Source organism: Petaurus breviceps, unplaced genomic scaffold, assembly GCF_028583685.1.
Source record: "Petaurus breviceps papuanus isolate PSGF00001 unplaced genomic scaffold, PetGlider_PUasm1.0 90887, whole genome shotgun sequence".
Classification (NCBI taxonomy): domain Eukaryota; kingdom Metazoa; phylum Chordata; class Mammalia; order Diprotodontia; family Petauridae; genus Petaurus; species Petaurus breviceps.
In genome coordinates, this window is record NW_027187370.1 from 2,887,217 (window position 1) to 2,909,082 (window position 21,866).

Genomic DNA, 21,866 nt, shown 5'->3' on the forward strand with positions numbered 1-21,866 from the left:
GGGAAGGGGAAATAGGGGCCTGAGGGGGCGGGACGCCGACCCCAGGGAGATCACACCTATGTTGGAGCTCCTTCGTGGATGATGAGAAATCCTTTCTCCGTGCGCCCAAACACTGGGGTGTGCAGCAAGGCGGGAGGAGGGGGTACGTAGGGGGATCTCTCCTGAAACGCCCCTCTAGCAGCCACTCAGCCAAACCACATGTACATCTTGCACCTCTTGGGGCCGAGATCTCTGCCAGGTCAGGAACTTTACCCAGACCTCCAGGAACTCTCGGCGAAGCCACTTTTGCAGGGTTCTAAATAACCTACGGCTTCCCTCTCCCGCCTACCCCATATGATCGGCTGCTGTAGCGGCAACACCATCTTTCATGGCTGAAAACTGTTACTTCCAGTACCAAAAGCAGCGTTGGGGGTATAGCTCAGTGGTAGAGCATTTGACTGCAGATCAAGAGGTCCCTGGTTCAAATCCGGGTGCCCCCTTCGGTGGTTTTCTTTTTTCATACAACACGAGTTACTTATTAATCTTGCTAGGACACCGTCTCAAAAACAGTGTCTTAAAATGACGCCATAGTTCCGAAGAAAAAGGATAAGAATGAAGGACAGTTTTATTGCTCCCTAACCGGGGATAAATAAGTCTCCCTGAAAAAAGCTTTCGATTTGGCTTTGTTCCTGAGGAGAGAGGGAATCAAGCATGGACCTTGTACTCTTCGGTTCAGAGGTGGGACTACTGAGCTACTTTGCAAGCATGCTGCAGGCCTTCAGTTCCGGACTCGGTGCCGCGTGGAGGGTGGAGGGCATCAGGGGTTGGGGGAGAATAAAGTCATGCCTATATTCCCTGATCATCCGTGACCTGGAGTGTCGCGCTTCTCCACGAAATCCACCGCGAAGCCCAAACCTCGGTTCACCCTCTATTTCCCACTTCCTTCCCATTCTCCCTACCCCTCTCTCACTCCCTGCTTAGTAGTAAATGAAGAAGAGGACATAAGGGTCCTGTGAAGTTTCCCTTGCTCCCTATTAGGCATTTGTAGTCTATCAGTCAACACACATTAAGCGCCTACTGTGTACTAGTCACTGTGCTAAACGCTGAAGATATAAAGAAAAGCAAAAGAATGAAGTCTACGCCCTCTAGGAGCTTACACTCTAATGGGCGAGACAATTGCAAAGAATTATGTACAAGCAAGGCATAGACCAGGACAGATTGGAAGTCATCCCAGGCGGAAGGCGCTAGCATCGCGGTAGACTGGGAAAGGCAGAAGGTGAGATTTTAACTGAGACTTCAGGAGAGCCAGTGGAGATGAGGTGGAAAAGAGTTTCGGTGAAAGTTAAACAGTCTAAGAAAAGTTTAAAGTGTCCTGTAGACACAGAGTATTGTTACTATGTTGTAATTATTCCATTACAAAAAATAACTCAGATAAATCAAATGCAAACTTATTAAAATGCTAACCCTGTTGATTAATCTCGTCACTACAGTCTAATGCTGGGATGGCAATGAACTGCTTATATGGTTATTGTTATTAATTACAGGGGAAATACAGGAGGAGGGGAAGTGAGAGACCCTAAAGAATCCACAGTAATGACTATCTTTTTTCCTACTGCTTTTTTGCCCCCAAAAAAGGGAAAAAATAAGGAAAGGAGTGGAGCATGCTTCCTGGGTTAGAGGTCAGCCACGTTATTTTAAATCCAGAGCAAGACTGTCATCTCTCACCCGGCCCATGGGAATCTGATGCTGCATTCTTTCCATTCTTATTACTTCATTTTCCACCCAAACGGTGGAAAAAAAATGAAGCTTCCCCAGATACCCTCCCATCTATTAGGAAAAACACCCTCTCAACCCTATAAGGAGAACCAATACACTCAGCAGAACCTAACCGTGGGGGCCTGGTTTCTGAAACTGAAAATGAGTGGCTAATTGCCTTGCAAAAAAACCATTCATAATTCTTCCACATGCATTTGCTTTCCTACTCCCCAAGATCTCCAAAGGATTTAAACTTATGACCTCATCATTTAGGAGGCAGAAATTATTCCTCTGAACTATCAACTGCACCCTTTAAGAGGTGTTGTTCTTCATCTTCTCCCTTACCTGTAAATTACTTTTACCTGGAAACCTAGGGATGTTCCCCTCTACCTGTTCTGGGTCTTTTCCCAAAGTCGTTTAGAGAAATATGGGAGGAACTCAGAGCTAATTTTATTATGTGCCTTCTCCCCTAACTCTTCTGATTGCAATAAAGGCTAAAGGAAAAATAAGCTAGGATACATCAATTAACAAGCTTGCAATATGTGCAGCGAAATAATGCTAATTGGATACAAAGACAAAGAACAGTTCCTGCTTTCATGGAGCTTACATTCTATGGGGGAAACAATTTTGTTCTGTCATTTCAGTCCTGTCCGACTCTTCGAGACTCCTTTTGGGGTTTTCTTGGCAAAGATACTAGAGCAGTTTGCCATTTCCTTCTCCAACTCATTTTACAAATGAGGAAGCTGAGGCAAACAGGGTTAAGTAACTTGGCCAGGGTCTCCCAACTAGTGTCTGATGCCAGATCCAGGCCCAGTACTTTATCCACTGCACCATCTAGCTTCCCATTACACACACACACACACACACACACATTTTCATAGTATAGTTTTATAGACAGGTTAAGAAATATGTAATCATCTCCACGAAAAAGGTAGAGTTCCATACCAATGGATTTTGGAACAGGGGTTGTATGCATAAAAATGTTATATACTTATAATATTTTATAAGACAGATTTTTATACATAATTTATGTTTATACATACACATGTAATATATGTATGTTCTGTCCATATCATATATGCATAATTTATTTATTTATGTTGGCCACAGAAGGCCAACATGCAGATAAAGTGGAATGTCCTGGAAAAGTAGAAGAGCATACTTGCTTTAGGTGAGAGGAGGGAGAGGGAGTGGGATTTGTAAATTAAATGTAAAACAACGCTGAATTCTTTTTTTTCTTTTTTGCTATAGTTGGCAGAGCATCACCCCTTCCCCTTCTCCCTTTGCGCCCCCCCTACCCGCGCGACAATTCTGTCCAGTAGCCGGGTGACCGCAGCTCTGGGTCCGGCCAAATAGGCATGTGGTCCTGCAATTCAGGGAAGCTGGTCTGCTCTGCTTTTGTTTTTCTCTTTTTTTCTCTTTTTCAGTCTTTCTCTTCCCAGCTCTGAGAAGTACCGGCGGTGGGGAATCTGGAGCATCCTGACTTGAGGCCATAGCGATAGAAATTGAAGAGTTGTAGAATCACAAGTCATCCAAATCCAATGCCTTTCTTCAGGTCTATGAGACCTGTATCAATGGATTGTCAAATTCACAACCTTTGTTAGGTTTGTATTTCGCGTCTATTTCTATTTTCGTGGGGGTGTTGGTGTTAGCTTTTTTTCTTTCTTTCCTTTTCTTTTTTTTTTTTTTGAGAGGATTGATTTAGTGTTTGAAGCCTTCCACCGAAAATGCAAAAATTAACGTTTAGGGGGCACTCGGATTTGAACCGGGGACCTCTTGATCTGCAGTCAAATGCTCTACCACTGAGCTATACCCCCTCTACTGGTGAGTCTATTACAATCGCTTTCCTGCTGGTGTAAAAGCTTTGTGACAATTTTTTTTTTTTAAGTTGGAAAGTTTTTCCCCCTAAATACATCATTCGACTCTCCAATGTATAAGCTAGACTTAAAATCCCAAACCTAAGACAACAGATTTTGAAAACATTAACTTCATCTCCAATATGTGTAAATTGAGGATAAAATCTGAATTCTGTCTGACCCACCAGATCATGTGAGAACATATGAGGTAACAAAGGCTTCATAAATTATAAAGAGAATAAATAAGGAATTACATTACTCTTCTCATCAAACGACTTGCCTATTTTTCTCTTCCGGATTCCATCCACCTTTCTTCCTCTGGGTACTAGCAAAATAAAGTCTTATTTTCAAAGGCTATACCAGGACTAGACAGAAATGGTTTCTCATGATGCCTACTGAAGCAAATAGAAACCTGAGTTTTGAAGCAAAGTAAATCTCCTTAAATATATAGTTATTTTGCCAATGAAAAAATTAAAGCAGGCTGTCAAGTCTTAAAGATCTACAGGTCACCAAACGGTCACATAGCAAGTAAGGGAATGGCTTTTGGTAACTGAGTCACCTACTCACCTGTTATGTATTGAGCCCATACAACCCCAAAAGAAGAATCGTAGAAAGAATGTGGACCAATCCAGAGACAAATAACTAGTAATATTAATTAGGGTAAGTGTGGAACAAGTACTACTAATACTAGTACTAGTACATAATTACTACTAAAGGAGAGCAGAGAATGGAGGCATCCTTCTGAGTTAGAGGGAAGGAAGGATAGATGGATGGATGGATGAATCCTTATTACTTGCTTGCTTACTGTGTGCAAAGTGCTGTGCTCAAACTACCAAAAATTATTTTATAGATTGAGAAAAAATAATAACAAAATTCATCTGGAAGAACAAAAAAGGTCAAGAATATCAAGAGTCAATGGGGAAAAAAAGTGAAGGAAGGTAGTCTAGTACTACCAGGTTTCAAATTACAATGTGGTCATCATTAAAACAATCTGATATTAGATATGAATTAGAATGGTTGATCAGTGGAATAGATTGAATATGAAATATACATTAGTAAATGACCATAGCAATCTAACGTTTGACAAATCTAAAGATTAAGTAGATAACTACAGGAGCAAAAAGGGATGAGACCACCTCTTCCTCTGAGATGTGTGTAGAGAGATAAAGATTTGGAAGCAGAGATAGAAGTGTAAAACCTGATTATTTTGATATCTGGAAAATAAAATTTTAGGCCTTGTGCCCAAAGTGAAAGATGGGGAGGGTGTAGTTATAGTTTTCAATTTTGTGAGTAAGAAAGTCTCAATGAAATGAATAAAAAGATTGTCAATAATCAGGAAGTTGAAGTTGGACAATACATTTAAAGTGGCCTAGATCAGAGTTCCCATCATTCTCTAGCTATACTTTGAAATTATACTAAGTAATGGAGAAAATTAATAAATTATCATCTTAAAGTTCAGAATAATAACTGACATTTATAAAGCACAATTTGCAAAGTGGTTTGTATATACTACCTCATCTGGGATAATGAAAAGTACCAGAAATGGAAGGGCCCAAACAACATTTCTTGGGTGTCTTCTCACTATTTCCTCTAAAGCTGAACGTAAGCTTCTTGAGGACAGGGATTGTTTTCCATTTTGTCTCTTTATATCCAGCACCTAGCTTATTAAATTCTTGTTGAACTAAGCTGAATTAATCCCTATATCTCTTTCACTACAGTACTGGTTTTTTATCTTTTTGTGTATGTATTGTTTTGGCAGCACCTTAATTTCCCAATTTCTGAATATATCTCTCTTCTTCCCCTGCCCAACAAGCCACACCTTAGTTATGAGTCAAAAAACAAAAGAGATTATAAGGACAAAAAAAACAGCAAAAAAGAAAAAAAGAAAATTCAGTAAAAACTAATCATCCATTAACCAGATATATACGATATTGATAACATTAATGCAAATTATTAATTTATATGAAAATAATATAAACAATCCTATATCAATAATTCAATTGGAATTTTTTTTTTAAAGCAATCGGGGTTAAGTAACTTGCTCAAGGTTACACGGCCAGTTATTTCTGGGTGTGGTGCCAAGTATCTGAGACCAGATTTGATCCCCAAGTCAGCCCGACTTTGAAGCCGGTACTCGCTGTGCTACCTGGCCGCCCCTCAATTGGAATTATAACATTTATATTATAAATAATAAAAACAATGCAATTTCATTTTAAAATAACATATAGACATATAATTTCTGTCATTTAACTGAAATGATGTAACATTTATATTAATAAATAATGTAAATGATAAATATTTCATTTTAATTAATATATAATTTTCATATTGATTAATTATTACTGTGTGTGTTATTAATGTATATATTCAAGTCCGATTGATGGGTGATTGGTTTTTACCGGATTTTCTTTTTTTTCCTCTTTGTTGTTTTTATTCTTGGTAATCTCTTTTGTTTTGTCACATTGTAATATAATATAGTTAATAATAGCATAGAGGGAGCTAGGTGGCGTAGGGGATAGCGTGCCAGGACTGGAGTAAGGAAGACCTGAGTTCAAATTTGAATTCAGACACTTAACTAGCATTGTGACCCTCGGCAAGTCACTTAATCCTGTTTGCCTCAGTTTCCTCATGTGTAAAATGAGGTGGAGAAAGAAATGGCCACCAAACCACTCCAGTATCTTTGCCAAGAAAACCCGAGAAACGTTACAAAAGGTCGAATACCAATGAAAAACTACTGAATCACAATACAATATTCCACATCCGCTAGTCTCGCACTTATTCAAATAAGAGAAGGAAGATTGATCGCTACGTGAAAGCACCAGCTCCGAACTGCAGCTTCCCCACCAGGGCGTAAGAGGGCGCCAAAGTGCATCGCACTGCCCCCACCACTAGGCCGCGGGGGGGGGGGGGGTGTTATGTCACGTGATAGGGGAGCCCTCCTACTCCGGAGGAAGAGAACAGGTCCCCGGTCATGTGACAAGAAGAGCGAGGCGGAGCTTCCCAGTTCATATCCCGACGTTCCCCGCGTTTCCTCTCTCTTTCCTGCTTTCCGGGAGCCAAGATGTCTAAGCGAGGTGAGTTTCCTAAGCTGGGAAATCCGCTGCCATCCGTCGTTCTCGGGGCCGGGGCCTGCCGAAGAGCCGCCGGATGGGGAAGCGGGAGCTCTTAGCTCCTCCCAGGACCCGATTGGGAGAGTCCTGTCCCTGAGAGAAGGCAGTGAAAAGACCCTGGAGATGGGGGGAGGGGATGATAAAGGGACTCCGCTGCTTGTCTCCGACACCAGTGACACATGAGCATGGACGCTGGCCCACTTGCAGTTTTCTCCAGGGCTGCCTTCGGAGGCCTGTGCTGCAGGCGCGCCCGGCCTGCCTGGCGTGGCCGCGGGAGCGGGGAGTCCGGAAAGAAGGCCTGAGGATGCGCGGTAGCAGGAGAAGGCTTGGAGTTTGGGGGCTTCTGCTGAGTGAAAGGAGCTGTTTGTAGAAGGGAGGTTGCGGGGTGGAGTGCAACTCCATTTAGAGGTTTTGTTGTGTTGGGGAAGAGAGTGTAACCCTTCTCCATTCACGATCACCCTTTGATCGGTGCAGTCCTAATTGTTTTCCCTGCTTCCTTTTTTTCTCCTTTCCAATTGGTCGTTCACACAGCTGTTAAATTGCTGCTCCTAAACCACAGGTCTAATCTAATCACTCCCCTGCTTTCATGAAAAGTCTCCCTTGGTTTACTTTTGGCACAGGATATAAGTGCAAACTTACCTGTTTATCCCTTGGAACCCTTTTCATTTTGTTTCCAGCTTAGCTCTCCCAGCCTGATACACATTATTCCCCTACACCCACTCTACTGTCTTATTTAAATTTCTCTGTATGAGACCGTTTCAATTTAGTTGTCAGTTTTCACTGAATTATTAGTATGAATTTCTTTTGACAAGTATAAAGATTCTACTTATAGTGACCTCAGTAATAATTAGTGGATTCTGAAAGAGACTGAACTGGTTGACAGCATCATGAGAGATTTTATTTAAGCCCACCCTCAGCTCCCCAGGCTGTTGTTTCTTCTCAGAATGTAAACTTGAGGAATAATAGACGGTTACTTTTTTTTTCTTTATATCTTTAGCACCCAGCACAGGTACACATTTAATAAATGTTTGACCTCTTAATAAATTGCATAAGGCTTCTGCTTATAAGAGCTTGAACTTTTCCCTTGTAAAGTTTCTCTTCATTGCCTAGCTTGTACTGGAGAAAGGCCTGAGTATCCCAAGTTGTAAGTAGATCTGTTTGACCTAGTATGAAAGGATTCACGTTATCTACAGCTGAAAGGAGTCTTGGGGCATCTGTCTATTCACCCCCTCATTCACAGCCAAGAATAAGGCCATACCCATGAGAGATCTTTTAGCAAATAGAAAACTGAATTATCTGTAGAATAAGATAGTTCCTGAGGTCCCTTCTGACCTAAAAGGCTGTGATTCGCAGTAAGTCCAAAAACAAAAGCAATTTTCTAAGAAGAAATAAAGACCTAGTTAGAAGAAAGGCTTTCTGGACACTGGGTTGATTCTTTTATGTCTTTCCTAGGACGTGGTGGGTCATCAGGAGCAAAGTTCCGAATTTCCTTGGGGCTCCCCGTAGGAGCTGTCATCAATTGTGCTGATAATACAGGTGAGTCCCTGGTACTCTTGGCTCTTATTCTTCCATTGGATTTAACCATAATCTGATAAATGCCAAAGCATTGAGAAGCATTTCACTGGAACTGTACTTAATTCCTCCCTTCAAAAAGCACTCAATGGGCCTTCTTGCAATGACCCATAGAGCCGTCATGAAAGGGTAAAAGAAAGTGACACTGCTTTTGGGTGAAGCAGCAGCTTGTGCTGTTTGGCTTCAATTGGTAGTGTAACAATACATCTAGCCATACAGTGTTTACTTCTTCATAAGGAGTGAAATGGTAAGAATTAATGGCTTGTGTTGACTGGTAGACATTTATGATGAAAAAGGCACTGCTATAGTTCTTTTCCTTACAGGTGCAAAGAACCTGTACATCATCTCTGTGAAGGGGATTAAGGGGAGATTGAACAGGCTTCCTGCAGCTGGTGTAGGGGACATGGTAATGGCAACAGTAAAAAAGGGGAAACCAGAACTTCGGAAGAAGGGTGAGTAGAGGAAAAAGAATCTTCCCTTCATTCTCTTGGTGAGAATTGAAAGGTGTACTCTGTTCATGATTCCTTGTTAAGAATTTCCAAGTGTATCAGATGCTATGCCCCTGAAGCCTTGTCTCTGGAGTGTTGGGCTTCAGTATCCACTCTTTGGATACTGTGGCTTGACTTGGTGGATTCTGTACTACTTTGGAAGAGTAATGTCCATGTTCAAGATGGGGACATGAAGCTCTGAAAGAAGGCAGGGTACAGAATAAAAGAAGCAGCTCATTGAATTTCTTTTGCCAAGTATAAAGATTGAACTGATAGTGATCTCTAAGTAATAATTAGTGGACTCTGAAAGAGACTGAACTGGTTGACTGCATCATGAGAGATTTTATTTAAGCCCACCCTCAGCTCCCCAGGCTGGTGTCAGGTATTTGCTTCATCCTTTTAAAAAGCCATAAAGCACCATGGTGTTAAGACTTTTGCTTCCCTTAATGAATGGGTTTTGGTTCTGGCCTTTCCACAGCCATATAGGTGGTTTTGACTTCACTCTGAACCTGTTCATAATATGGATGACAGTATTTGCACTGTGTAGTATACATCATACATTGTATACATATCCTGAAGTAGTAATGAATTATATGTAAATAAGGGTTTCTTTGATCCATTCTAAAAGCCTGTAATTTGTATATATGGAAATAAGTTTTTGCCTACTTTGGGCATCTGGGTTAGTTTTAAAACCTTGTCTCCCAGAATATCTGGATATTTATTACTCATTCCTACTTAGGTCAAGGTCTTATGCAGAAGTAGGTAGAGCTGTTATTCCCTTCCAGAAGCACTTTATGGGTCTCTTCAGTGATCTGGGAAGTCGTCTAGAAAGGGCAGAATATAACAGAACCATCACTTTTGGGTGAGGTGACAGCTGAATGTGCTGTTGGTCTCAATCGGTGGTGTGACAGGTCTACAGATTTTTTTTTTTTAATGTAAAAATCATTCTTAGCCTGTAAGACAGATTTAGCCCTCATACTATAGTTTGCCAATGCCTGTGTCCTACCTTTTTGAAACTTTCCCTGGCTATTTTAATTTTAGTCCACAGTTTTCTCTCCCTTGTTAGAATCCCTTTATTTGTGTCCCAGATTAGTACATTCATTTTCCTTATTTGTGGTGTGTTCTTTAGTTTCAGGGATTATTAGCCTTTTTGTCTCATTAACCCCTTTGGCAGATTAGATCCCTTCTCTGAATGCTGTTTTGAAATGCATAAACTGCATAGGTTTATGTGCCAAATATCTGCATGACTTTGGGGAAGCAGCTTCACCATTATGGGTGCTCTTTGGTGAAAAGAGGAGATTGTGCTTAGATGATCTCTAGCATCCATTTGTGGTTTAATTTAAGAGCATGAATTCTGCTTGAGACTCCAAGTATCTTTTAAAGCTTGTTTTTAATGTAGTTGAGGAAAGTATAAGAGAGCAGGTAAGGAAATGCCCATGTTTCCTCCTTTGTTCTATAATACACCTATTAGAAATACATTGTCAATCTTGCTTTTCCTCTATAGTTCATCCAGCAGTGGTAATACGGCAACGGAAGTCATATCGGAGAAAAGATGGCGTGTTCCTATATTTTGAAGACAATGCAGGGGTCATAGTAAACAACAAAGGCGAGATGAAAGGTAGGGATTTTGGCTTTTTATTCTGTGGTTGGGTGGTTAGTTCCTTTGAAGGATATAGTACCTGTTCAACTTTGGCTTTTCTGCCTTTTCTTTTGGTAGGTTCAGCCATCACGGGGCCTGTTGCCAAGGAGTGTGCTGACTTGTGGCCCAGGATTGCATCTAATGCTGGCAGCATTGCTTGATTCTCCGTTTAAAAAAAAAACCCTCATTAAAGTGTCTGCCTATATATTTGCTTTCTTGCCTTGTGTCTTTGATTTGCCCTGATATTTTTCAAAGCTACTGAAATCTGAAAACTAGCCTGTGTTTGGTTTTTTTTGTAACAGTTTGGGGTTGATCACCTGCGGTAAATAAAGCATTTCTGTTATCCTAAAGTAGGACCATCCGTTCGGAGTTGACTCAGTCTACTCCAGTGTGTCAGTGACAATATATTAGAGGATTGACCTGTGATTAGCCTGATGAACAACAAAAGGAATACTCTTCTTGAGTTCAAATCTTGCCTCAGACACTTACTAGCTGTATGACCCTGGGCAGGTCACTTAACCCTATTTGCCTCAGTTTTCTCATCTGTAAAATGAGCTGGAGAAGGAAATGGCAAACCACCACTATAGTCTTTGCCAATAAAAAACAACTGAACAAGTAATTTTACTGACACCAGGACAATACTGTATACCATATACTTTATTCCCTGTTGTTTCCTTGGGTCAGTGATTTGATAAATTGAGGTTTTCATTGTGTTGTGTTGTGTTGCCAGTAGTAGAATAGTAGTAGTTTCTCTATATTAGGTTTACTATTTATAGAACAGTTGGATACCAACTAGAAATACATTTGTGCCTTCAGATAGAATCTACTGATAAAAGTAACTGATTTGTGAGCTGGACTGAGGGAAACCTTGGGAAAACATTATAAATGGGTAGATGTGGGCTTCAGGGGAGAAAGTTGGATCTATTTTCATTTGATTCTGTATATAGCTTCTTTGTACATAGTTACTTGTATGTTGTCTTCCCTCCATTATACCATGAGCTCCTAGAGGGCAGGAACTGGCCTACCTTTGTATCCTTAGCACAGTACATGGTACATAGTAAGTGCTTGATAAATGTTTATTTACCAACTGACCTGTTTGTTACTCAGGGCAGTGGTAGTATGCTGGCCATAGAATGTAGGGTTCTCATGGATTAGTAGTGAACCTAAACATCCCTTGGGACGATTTTTGTGAAGATCTTCATAGACAAGCCTTGAAACGCCCAAAAGTCAGCTGATATTAATGTGATTTTAGCTTAATTTTTTAACAATCTAAAGTGACATCCTTTAATGAGAGGGTTTTGATAGGGGAAGAAAAAGTTCACAACCACAGAAGTAATGGCTACAGTCTTCAGTCCTTGAAAAGGAAGAGATAAAAGTACTCATCGATTTTTTTTTTTTATACAGCTCTTAATGGGAAGCCTTAGGTCACTGAGGAATTGCTGCTGAATCTTCCTACTGCCATCCCCTTGCATTCAAAACCTGAAATGGACTGCTGAAGAAATGTATGGACTGCTGAAGAAATGTAAACTGGCATCCCCTCCTCCAACCTCCTTTTTCTTTTTTATCTGCTCAAAAATTTGTGGTAGGTAGTCCATGAGCCTGACAGTTCAATTCCAGTTCCATTCTGACTGCAGTTAGGTATTCAAAATAGGGATTAAGAAAAGATAACCAAAATAGGTAGTACCTACCCTGAGTCTTGATGAAGTTAGGGATTTCAGAAGGTAGAGGTAAAGAAGAGTGGCTTGCAGGCATGGGGGACAACTCTTGGCAGAGACTCAGAGGTAAACGTTGGGATACCAAGAAATGACAAGCCAGTTTGGCCTGGAATATTTGTGAAGAATGTGAATTAAATCAGAAGCCAAAAGGACTTTTAAGGGCCTGGCAGCTTAGTTTTGTATTAGAGCAAATAAGTCATTTATTAGGACAGTGACACGTCTGTGCTTTTAAGAATATTTTAATAATTTAAGAAGGTGAAGAGAATGGAAGTCCCAAGAGAGACAGGGTCAAATCAAGATGATGAGAGTGAGTTTGAATAAATATGAGATTTGTTCACAGAATTTGGTGATTGAGAAGGTTAAGGGAAAGGAAAGACTAATGATTGAGACTGTAAACCTTTGTTAAATGGGCTGGGCCAAGACCTGTGAGTCAAATGACTTTTAGACGTGGTACTTTTGATTCAATGGGTTATCTATTCAGAGGTGGATAGTAGCCTAACAGGTAGGTAACCATCTCCCTGATGTGGAAATGGAGTTAAGGAAAGACCAGGAAAATGATTATTGAACCCATTGGAGGGGAATGAGATCACAAAGACAAGGTACAGAGAGAAAAGGCCTAAAGCAGAACGTTGAGGGAAACCTATGGTTAGGGGGCGGGATAGAGATGATAATCCAGCAAAGAATACTGAGGAGTGTGTTAGACAAGTAGCATGGGAAAAAATCTGTCAAGAAAATGGGGAGATTTTGGGAGGGGGCAGTTGAGTCAAATGCTGTGGAGGTCAAAGGATAAGGACAATACAGGCCAACAATTTAGCTATTAAGAAACTCAACCTTGGAAAAAATGGCTCCAGTTGAGTTGGTGGTGTTTGAAACCACATTGAGGTTTAAAAGTGAGGATCATTAAGCCTTGAGTGCTTACCTTATGTCCAGTACTGTGTTTAGATTCTGGGGACATAAGAAACTTCAAAACAATCCCTATTAAAGAGCTTAAGGTGGAGGCAAAGAATTTAGAATCCAACTTTTTCTAGGAGTTTGGCTGTGAAGGAAAAATCCAGTGATAACTTGGAGAGATGATAGTGTAGCCAAGTGAAGGGTTTGTTTTAAAATGGGAGATATCTGGGCATTTCTCTCATTCTGTCCACACCTGTCCTCTACAACAAGGCACCTAGGAGTATCTTCCTATTGTTTTTCCATCTGGCTTTCCTCTACAAAAAATCCACATTTGAAATCTACCCATTCTTGAGCCTGTCATGCCACATTTTGGGGGGAGGCGGGGGGAGTTTTGCCTTTTTTTGTTTTGGTGGGCAATTGGTGTTAAGTGACTTGCCCAAGGTCACACTGCTAGTTTTTGTGTGTTAAGTGTCTGAGGTCACATTTGAACTCAGGTCCTCCTGACTCCAGGTCGAGTGCTCTATTTACTGCGCCACCTAGCCACCTCTCATACCACGTTTTTTGCGACATTCAGGGGACATAATGGGTGTGATAGTGCACTGCCCAGGTTATGTAAACAAAAGCAAAATTTAATCTTGAATACCGGTTTTTGTCCTGGTGGGAAATGATTTACTAGAGATAATCTTAAGGAAAAAGGAAATCTGCATTTTAAAAGAAGAGCTTCCTACCCACCCTCATCTCTGGGCTATCCATTAAAGTATAATTAATCCTTTCTGGCTGGAGCTGTTTAATTTGCCTTTGTATCCCCTGCCCTTGGCACTTAGTAGGAGTTTATAAATGCCTATTGAATTAACCACTTAGGATGAAAAGAACTAGCCATGGATTGTGGGCACCTGTCATGGGAGTTGTATGGGATCATCTGTGATTTACCCCCTAGTTTTATAGAAGAGGAAATGGGCCCAGGGCTAGAATCCTCTTCATCTCTCTAAGCCCCGCTTCATGGGTAAAAATGAGTAAGTTCAACAAGGACCTTCCTCCTGTCTCTGATACTCTGTGTATAGAAGAATCCAGATTTATCCAAATAACCCAACATTTGGAAGATAAGGGAAAAACTTCCAGTAGGAATATGGGAGCCCTCAGACAGATCTATTCAATCTCGGCTTCCTAAGAGAGCACATCCATTATTTAGGTTTACAGTAAAGGGGGCCAAGGTTTTATTACCATTCCCTTGGGAAGGGCAGGGTCACAGACGAAGATTTAATTGGAGCATTTTCTAAAAGGTTTGCCTCTTTTCCTCTATCTAGCCTTTTGTGGCAACCAACAGGCTTTCCGATAAGCGCTCCCTAAGCTGTGCGGTGACTGAGAACCTTATAGCTCCCTGGAACCTCGGAATCTGGGTGCAAGGGCAGGGTGGGTCAGTAGAGGTTTGTGGCGCTAGGAGTTTTGGAATTACGTAATAATGTGGGCGGGACCTGAAAGGTGAGGAACTGTTCAGGGTCCTGGCAAAGGGAATTCCACCGGGGCCCGGGTGCGTGGCCCACTGAGATGGTGCGGCTGTCGGAGCGCTCCCTGCGGCAGGAGAAGGAGTTCATCCTAGATGGGGTGGCGTTGAGCTCCATGGCCAGCTCCTACGAACGCACCTTGCCCAAGCTCTGGTCTGCTATCCCTCCTTATAACGCACAGCTGGACGTCCACGCCCGTTCCTACTTCCAATCTCCCGTGGTCCAGTCTGTGTTGCGAAAAACGGACCAGGTGAGAGGGTCTGGAGAAGCGAAGAGAGGAGGACGGGTCTCCCTGGGGGGGTCCTCTTTCCCTCGCTGTTCCCAAGCAGACCCCACCCTCTCTGCCCCTGAGAAACTGTCCAGAATGAGGTAACAGGAGTAAAGTCCTACAAACCGGCTTCCCATAACTAAACATCCCCACTCTCCCCCTTCCCCACCGGCTCCTCTAATTCCCAACCTGACAACCCAGTCCCATTTTATAAACTTCCCCTCCTCCTTCCCCCCCACTCACCAAAACAACAATAAAACCTGTAACTGGGTAGGGAAGTGAAGTATGGGAGAGCAGGAAGAGAGAAGGAATTTGGGGAAAAAGTGATATCTATAAATCCCTCAATTTTGGAAGTTCCTATTTCGGATGTTGAAGGGTTAACCAGAAGAGGTGGCAAAGCTTTTCTAATCGTTTGCTGGGCCCTTTATGACGTCATGATTTTAACCTCCTGGCGGGCTATAGTCTCCAGACAGTGGAAACATGTGATGTCAGGAGGAAGAACAAACTGAAAGTAGTATCTGGAGTCCATCTTTTCCACCTTGTGACGTCATAATTGTAGCCCTAGACCTTGATAGCATAACGGAAGGTGGGTGGAACTCATGCATGAAGATGGAAAATCGAGAGACTCCCAGTTATTATTCTGGACTATTCCAGTCACTGATGGGTAAGACAGAAATTTTCACAGATCTAAGTTCTTAATTGACTTCATCTCAAGAAAACCATACATCCTAAGTAGGTCCACAGTTAGCCAGCTGCTGATCTTTCTTAATTCTATTCCATGCCATTGCTTCCCATTTTTTGTGTTCCTGTGTACATTTCTTTGGGGAGGAGGAAGGATGAGGATTAAGGGAAATTTCTTTTTGAGCCCATGTTGTTTGTTACCTTGTGTCTGACTCTTCCTGACCTCCGTGGACCACACTGTCCATGGTGATTTTTTGACAGATACTGAAATGGTTTGCTGTGGGTTAAGGTAAATGGAGGTTAAGTGAATTTCCAGTCACACAGCTAGTAATCGTCGAGCTTCTTCAGCTACTTCAGGTTTTCCTGACTCCAGGGGCCGGCATTCTACCTCTATCCACTGAGCCATTCAGCTGCCTCTTTTGAGCCCACACATACATCTTTATTTTTCAATATATGTGTATGTGGTTACAAGTATGTGTGTGTAATACATATATATGCATACACACAACCTCTATGTCACAATGCTATCTGCAGTTTGGAAATTACCATGGCCTGCCTTAAGCTCTTGGCAAGAAGAACCTGGGCACCCAATAAATGTGTCCAAATCTTAGTGGCCCCTGCCCTAGTGACTTCTTTCAACCTCGGGGAGACAGGAGCAATAACTGTTGTCACTGAAGAAGTGACAATTGTACTTCCTTTCCACCTTCCCCCACTCCCTACCCCTTCAGACACATGGTGGGACAAGTCAAGATGGCTGGATAGTAGATTACTTCCACATCTTTGGGCCAGGACAGAGATATCTGAACAGAAGAAATTGGGCAGGGGCAGGTAAGAACTTCTTCACCTTCCAAAAGAAGGAGGGGGCCTGTCAATGGGCAAAGGAAATTGAATTCTATAAGAAACAAGTTGGAGTGGGGGGAGGAGGAATGTTATAACAGGGTCATGGCAGAAACCTAGACATTTAGATTTAGGCCATCTGGTTTTTCCACACCTCACTTGGAAAACTACTGCTTCCTACCTAAATAGTATTCCTCTCACTTGAGGGAGGTTCAAAAACAGCAGCACTGGGAAAGTCCATCCAGAGAACAGATCTTCCCTTTGTCCCTTCCCCATTCTTTTAGGTGAACCTATGGGTTCCTTTAACCAAACTGATCCAGTAACAACAAAGAAGAAATGCAGAATTACTTCCATTAAAAGAACAAGACTCTTTTGCTTGATACTTAGGAATGCTTTCCTTCTTTTTCAATCTTATCTCACCTCCAACAATCTCTAGTATTTAGAGATTAGACTCTGTGCTCATTAGGCTTTAATGCTTCATTCCAAGAGCTTGGAACATTTTAAAATACTCTCCATCTGACCCTAATTCCTAGTACTCAAGCATCCCTCTGCATAGCTTCCCATTCTGTCCTTATTGGGGGAGGGGGAGGGGGACAGGGAAGGGAGGTAAGGTTGTGTCCAGGAGGGAGAGGATGAGATTCGGCTGACCTAGGAGGAGTTAACTGTCCTATCTTTGCCCCCAAAGGGCACTCCCTTCAGCAGGTGACCGGGCATGACAGCTACAATGCAGATCTTAGAACAATCAGGGGTTATAATGGGCGATTTGGCTATCGCCGAAATACCCCTGCCCTTCGCCAGCGCACATCCGTCTTTGGAGAAGTCACCGCATTTCCACTATTCTAGCACAACCTGACCTCACTGGTCTCCCCTTCTCCCCATTCCTTACCGTATTTCCAAGTATATACATTTAAATAAATTTTGATTTTTAATCTGCTTTATTTTTAGCAACCGGTGGCTCCAAATGTTTTGGTGTGGCCTTTCTTTCCTAGATAAGCAAGTCAAGCATAGAATAGAAAAAGTTCCACAAATTTCCTGACTTCTCATCTTCTTTAAGATGGTGGAGGGGGAAGGAAATGGAAGGATGAGGAAGGGTTCTCATACCATTTCTATTTTCTTTCTTAGCCTGAAACAGAACTGAAAGACAATGCCTGCCCATGAGGTGACAGCACCTAATTATTCTCCATGTTCATCAAGGACAAGAGAGGCACTAAGAAGGGCATAAAGTTGACTCTAGGAAGGGCTTCCTAAAGATAAGGGTGCCCATGGGGAGGAATGTGGAACTTCTTCTCTCCTGGGAACTGGCCTTCCCTTCAGCAGGCTAGTTTGAATTCACAGGATCATAAATTTAGAGCTGGAAGGAAACTTAGAAGGTCATCTAGTCCAGTTCTCTCATTTTACAAAAGGAATGAGCTGAGAAGAAGTAGAGCTCAAATTCAAATTCAATATTTTGTATGTATGTTGGGAGGCAGTGGGTTAGTCCAAGGAATGTCTGAGCATGTCTTCCTGATAGTTCTATTCAGTCAGAAAGTGGAAGGTTATTACCATTCATTTTTAGTAACTATAGGTTTTCTGCTTACAGGATGGGACTGGTTTCCTTTTCAGACTTTGCAGACATTGTAGTTTCCAGGGTGTGTCAAGAATGTAATCAAGGGGGAAGATTGGAACAAGTCTTTTTTCCAACTGAAAGCTGTTTGTATTACTCTGGTGTCTAGTTTGATGAAAAGTGAATGTAGAAAGAAAGGAGGAGCTTAGCACACAGAAACCAGTATGGGTGGAACCTATTAGGAGTGAGTCACTACAAATGGACTGGGAAGAGCAAATGACCCAGGGTGTGTGGGGGTATAGCTCAGGGGTAGAGCATTTGACTGCAGATCAAGAGGTCCCTGGTTCAAATCCGGGTGCCCCCTTAATCATATTTTCTCTTATAATACCTACTGTATTGAAATGCTCTTTCTGAGAAATGAGGAATCCCCCAACTTCTGACCACTTGAGGCACTGCAAATATAGTCCCTGTAAGAATTTCCTTTGGAAATTGTTGTTCAGGGCTGTATGGCAATGTGTTGTAAAGTCCAGTGAAAGACTTGAACTTGGAGTATGTTAACTACTTCAGAGTTAAGATGTCCAAAGCAGATCTCGTTATCTTTTTCCCAAACTAGGTCGTCCTCCAAATTTCCCTATCTCTATCAAGGGTACCTTTGACTCTGTTTTGTAGGTTCTCAATCTCAGTATTACACTCAGCCCTTCACTCTCAATCCATGTATCTAAACAGTTGCCAAACATTGTCATTTCTTTTTCCACACCACCACTCAGCCTACATCCCCATCTCTCCACTCACCCGGGCCACCCTCCTAGTACAGACCCTCCTCATCTCTCAGTGAGACTATTGCAATAGCCTTCTAATTGTTCTGCCCATTTCAAGTCTCTCTCAGTGGAGATTTTCCTAAGCACAGTTCTGTCCAAAGCTCCCCCTCCTACCACTCTATTATTCTCCAGTACTGGCCTTCGGCCTGTTCCTCAAGCTCCTTTTCTGATGTTAAGTGGAGCTTTCTATACCTTCTCAGCACTAGAGGTAAAATTTGGACTGGCCTCGTTTGTACCTAGTAAAGTAAGTGAGGCTTTGAGTAACTAATTTACATAAGAAAAGGTCTGACTAATGCCCAATGTGAAAGTATTTGCAGATACTATACTTGATTGTATGCTGCCACGGGGTAGGGGAGGGGGGAGGGGGAGGAGAAAGAGAAAATTTGAAACTCAAGGAATTGTGGTAATGAATCTTGTAAACTAAAAATAAACAAATTAATAAAGACAAAAAAAAAAAGAAAAAAGAAAAGGTCTCACAATGAATTTGCCCCCAGAGGCCTTGATTGCTTCTTTACCTTCTCTCCAGCATAAACAACAAATTTGATTCCTGGGGAATAGATTTGCTTTTCTACCTTGCTTTAGCATAAAGCCAGCCAAAATCAAGAGTATTTAAAAAAAAAAAGTTTTTAAACAGCAACAATATCCTAGGCAACCCCAAATACCACAATTGTTTAGTGATTATTGGGCAAATGACTATTGCCTAAATATGGTCTGCAAAAATGAAGAGTCACCATAAATTAGGGTGAGGTGTCTCACTCAGGAGGAGTGGCTTTATGAATGGAAAGGCTTTATAAACAAATTCCTTCTAACCTAAGTGACAGCAAACTTCTGAATTAAGACACAGAGGAAAGAAAACTGGAGGTGATTAAGCCAAATCTTAAAAGTTCTCTGTGCTCTGTAAATATTCATCCATTTCATTTAGATTATCAGTTTTATTGGCATATTTCTAATAATTTCTTTTATTTCTTGATTGGTTATGAATTCATCTTTTTTATTTTTGATGCTGGCATTTAGGGGGTTTTTAATGGTTTTTTAAAAATTTAAAAATCAAGTTAGCTAATGGTTTATCTATTTTGTTGTGATTCTTTCCCTCACTACTCCTCTCCCCCCCAAAAAAAATAATGAAGCCCTAGTTTTATCTATTAATTCAATGGGTTTTCTTCCTTTCAATTTTGCTAATATCTCCTTTGAGTTTCAGGATTTCTATTCTGATGTTTGAAATTTTTAAATTTGTTGGTTTTCTAGGTTTTTTTTAGTTGCCCAATTGACTCATCTGCTCTTTCTCTTTTTTTCTTTCTTTCTTTCTTTTTTTTTTTTAAGCAATCGGGGTTAAGTAACTTGCTCAAGGTTATACAGCCGCCCCTCTCAGATCACTTTTTTTTTTAGGGCAATTGGGGTTAAGTGACTTGCCCAAGGTCACAAGGCTAGTTATTATGTTAAGTGTCTGAAGCCATATTTGAACTCAGGTCCTCCTGACTCCAGGGCCAGTGCTCTATTCACTGCACCACCTACCCACCCCCTCTTTTTTTCTTGATGAAAGCATTTTAGAGGTACACTTCTCCCCTAAACCCTTCTCAATATATTCTCTTGAAATGGACAGGTAGAGAGAAAAATGACCCCAAGCCATGCCAATTGTTCTGAGCATCAGTTTATTGAGCTGGCCAGAGACAATCTCCCAAGGAAACCTTAGGAGAGATGCCCCGACCATAGGGAAAGGGGGAATATTTAAAGTAAAAAACCACCAAAAATAGGTGTGGGAAACAAAGTTAGTATTGTGGGAAGTAAAGTTAGTCTGACAATGGTAGATAAGCACATCCGTTGTAGCCAGGCCTTTGTCTGGACAGTTGTATAGTCTTTGCCCTGATTTATTGTGAGACCCAGATGTCCAGGATCATTCTGACATCTTATCAGGAAGTATGGCCAGGTCTGTTTCTCACAAGAGAGGGGCTCCTGGATAAGCATGTACGAGTTCAGGAAGAATTCAGTAATTTTCCAAACTTGTTACATACAGGGGCTTAGTATATGAGGCCATGGGCATTTCACTCTAATTGCTGTTATCTTTAATTAAATTATTTACTGTTTCTATGATTTGTTCTTTGACCCACTCATTCCATTCTTTAGTATTATTTAGTTTCCAAACAATTTTCATTCTTTCCTTCAAATGCCTTTTAGTGAATTCAATTTTTGTTGCATTATGGTCATAAAAGATATATTATTCTGCTTTTCTGGGTTTGTGAGGTTTTTCAATTATTTGTGAAAGTGCCATCCATACGCAGCTGAGAAATAGGTATTCCTTTATAATATTCCATTCAATATTCTCCAGAGTCCTAGCATATCTAATTTTTCTAAAATTCTATTCAATACCTTCATTTCTTTTTTTATTTTTTTGTTAGATTTATCTAGACCTAAAAGGAGTAAATTGAGATATTCTACTATTATACTTTTTCCCTGTATGTCATTTAATTTTTCCTTTAAAAATTTAAATACTATGCCATTTGGTGTACACATGTTTAGTATTTATACTAATTCATTGACTATAGTACCTTTTAGCAAAATGTAATTTCCTTGTTTATCTCTTTTAATTATGTCTATTTTTGCTGTTGTTTTATCTGAAATCGTGATTACTACCCTTTCTTTTACTTCTGCTGAAACATAATAAAAAAATAAAACATCATTTTAACTTCTTCTGTATCTTTCTGCTTCAAGTGTATTTCTTATAAACAATATTATTGGATTCTGGTTTCTTATCCATTCTACTATCCTCTTCGATTTATGGGTAAATTCATCCCATTCATACTTACAGTTATGATTGCTAACTGTATTTCCCTCTATTCTATTGTCTTATACTTTTCTTTCTCTTTTTCTCCAATTTTCTTTAAGAGATTGTTTGCTCCTGACTAATCCCATTCTTAATCTACCCTTTCTCTTATTCTCTGACTTTCCCTTAGCTCCTTTCCTTCCTGTTTCTTTTTACAACTCTGTGTGTGTGTGTGTGTTCTTCCCTCTTTTGACTAGCTCAGATGAGAATGGGGTTCAAGTATCACCTGTTCCCTTCCACTCCCTTCTCCTTGTAATATAGATTTCTACTTTTGTACCACACTTATGTTAGATACTTTCCCCCATCTTCCAGTATATTCCCTTTTCTCACCCTTTCCATGCTTCTTTTAAGGTCATCAAAATGTAATAGAATCAATCCCAGGCCTTCTGTCAAA

The 21,866-nt window shown here is 41.0% G+C and overlaps 2 protein-coding genes and 4 non-coding genes across 6 annotated transcripts; 5 read left to right on the plus strand and 1 right to left on the minus strand.

Moving 5' to 3' along the window:
- Positions 1 to 407: 407 nt before the first annotated feature.
- Positions 408 to 479, plus strand: TRNAC-GCA (transfer RNA cysteine (anticodon GCA)). The gene has a single exon. It is a non-coding gene; the product is annotated as a tRNA-Cys (tRNA).
- A 3,000-nt stretch (positions 480 to 3,479) lies between these two features.
- TRNAC-GCA (transfer RNA cysteine (anticodon GCA)) lies at positions 3,480 to 3,551 on the minus strand. The gene has a single exon. It is a non-coding gene; the product is annotated as a tRNA-Cys (tRNA).
- Positions 3,552 to 6,517: 2,966 nt separating this feature from the next.
- On the plus strand, positions 6,518 to 10,604 carry RPL23 (ribosomal protein L23). The gene is made up of 5 exons (XM_069074304.1): positions 6,518 to 6,664; positions 8,153 to 8,236; positions 8,596 to 8,724; positions 10,265 to 10,378; positions 10,478 to 10,604. The coding sequence occupies exons 1-5, from the start codon at positions 6,652 to 6,654 to the stop codon at positions 10,558 to 10,560; spliced, it is 423 nt and encodes a 140-aa protein (XP_068930405.1). The 5' UTR covers positions 6,518 to 6,651; the 3' UTR covers positions 10,561 to 10,604.
- LOC138150846 (small nucleolar RNA SNORA21) lies at positions 8,342 to 8,476 on the plus strand. The gene has a single exon (XR_011165667.1). It is a non-coding gene; the product is annotated as a small nucleolar RNA SNORA21 (small nucleolar RNA).
- Positions 10,605 to 14,204: 3,600 nt separating the features above from the next.
- Positions 14,205 to 17,401, plus strand: SPMAP1 (sperm microtubule associated protein 1). The gene is made up of 3 exons (XM_069074303.1): positions 14,205 to 14,757; positions 16,185 to 16,284; positions 16,979 to 17,401. The coding sequence occupies exons 1-3, from the start codon at positions 14,551 to 14,553 to the stop codon at positions 17,134 to 17,136; spliced, it is 465 nt and encodes a 154-aa protein (XP_068930404.1). The 5' UTR covers positions 14,205 to 14,550; the 3' UTR covers positions 17,137 to 17,401.
- A 727-nt stretch (positions 17,402 to 18,128) lies between these two features.
- On the plus strand, positions 18,129 to 18,200 carry TRNAC-GCA (transfer RNA cysteine (anticodon GCA)). The gene has a single exon. It is a non-coding gene; the product is annotated as a tRNA-Cys (tRNA).
- Positions 18,201 to 21,866: the final 3,666 nt, after the last annotated feature.

Coding starts and splice junctions, on each gene's coding strand:
- RPL23 (XM_069074304.1), top strand. Junction 8,237..8,595: donor CAATTGTGCTGATAATACAG/GTGAGTCCCTGG, acceptor TTTTCCTTACAG/GTGCAAAGAACCTGTACATC. Junction 8,725..10,264: donor ACCAGAACTTCGGAAGAAGG/GTGAGTAGAGGA, acceptor TTTCCTCTATAG/TTCATCCAGCAGTGGTAATA.
- SPMAP1 (XM_069074303.1), top strand. CDS start 14,551: ATGGTGCGGCTGTCGGAGCGCTCCCTGCGGCAGGAGAAGGAGTTCATC. Junction 14,758..16,184: donor TGTTGCGAAAAACGGACCAG/GTGAGAGGGTCT, acceptor CTACCCCTTCAG/ACACATGGTGGGACAAGTCA. Junction 16,285..16,978: donor AAGAAATTGGGCAGGGGCAG/GTAAGAACTTCT, acceptor TTGCCCCCAAAG/GGCACTCCCTTCAGCAGGTG.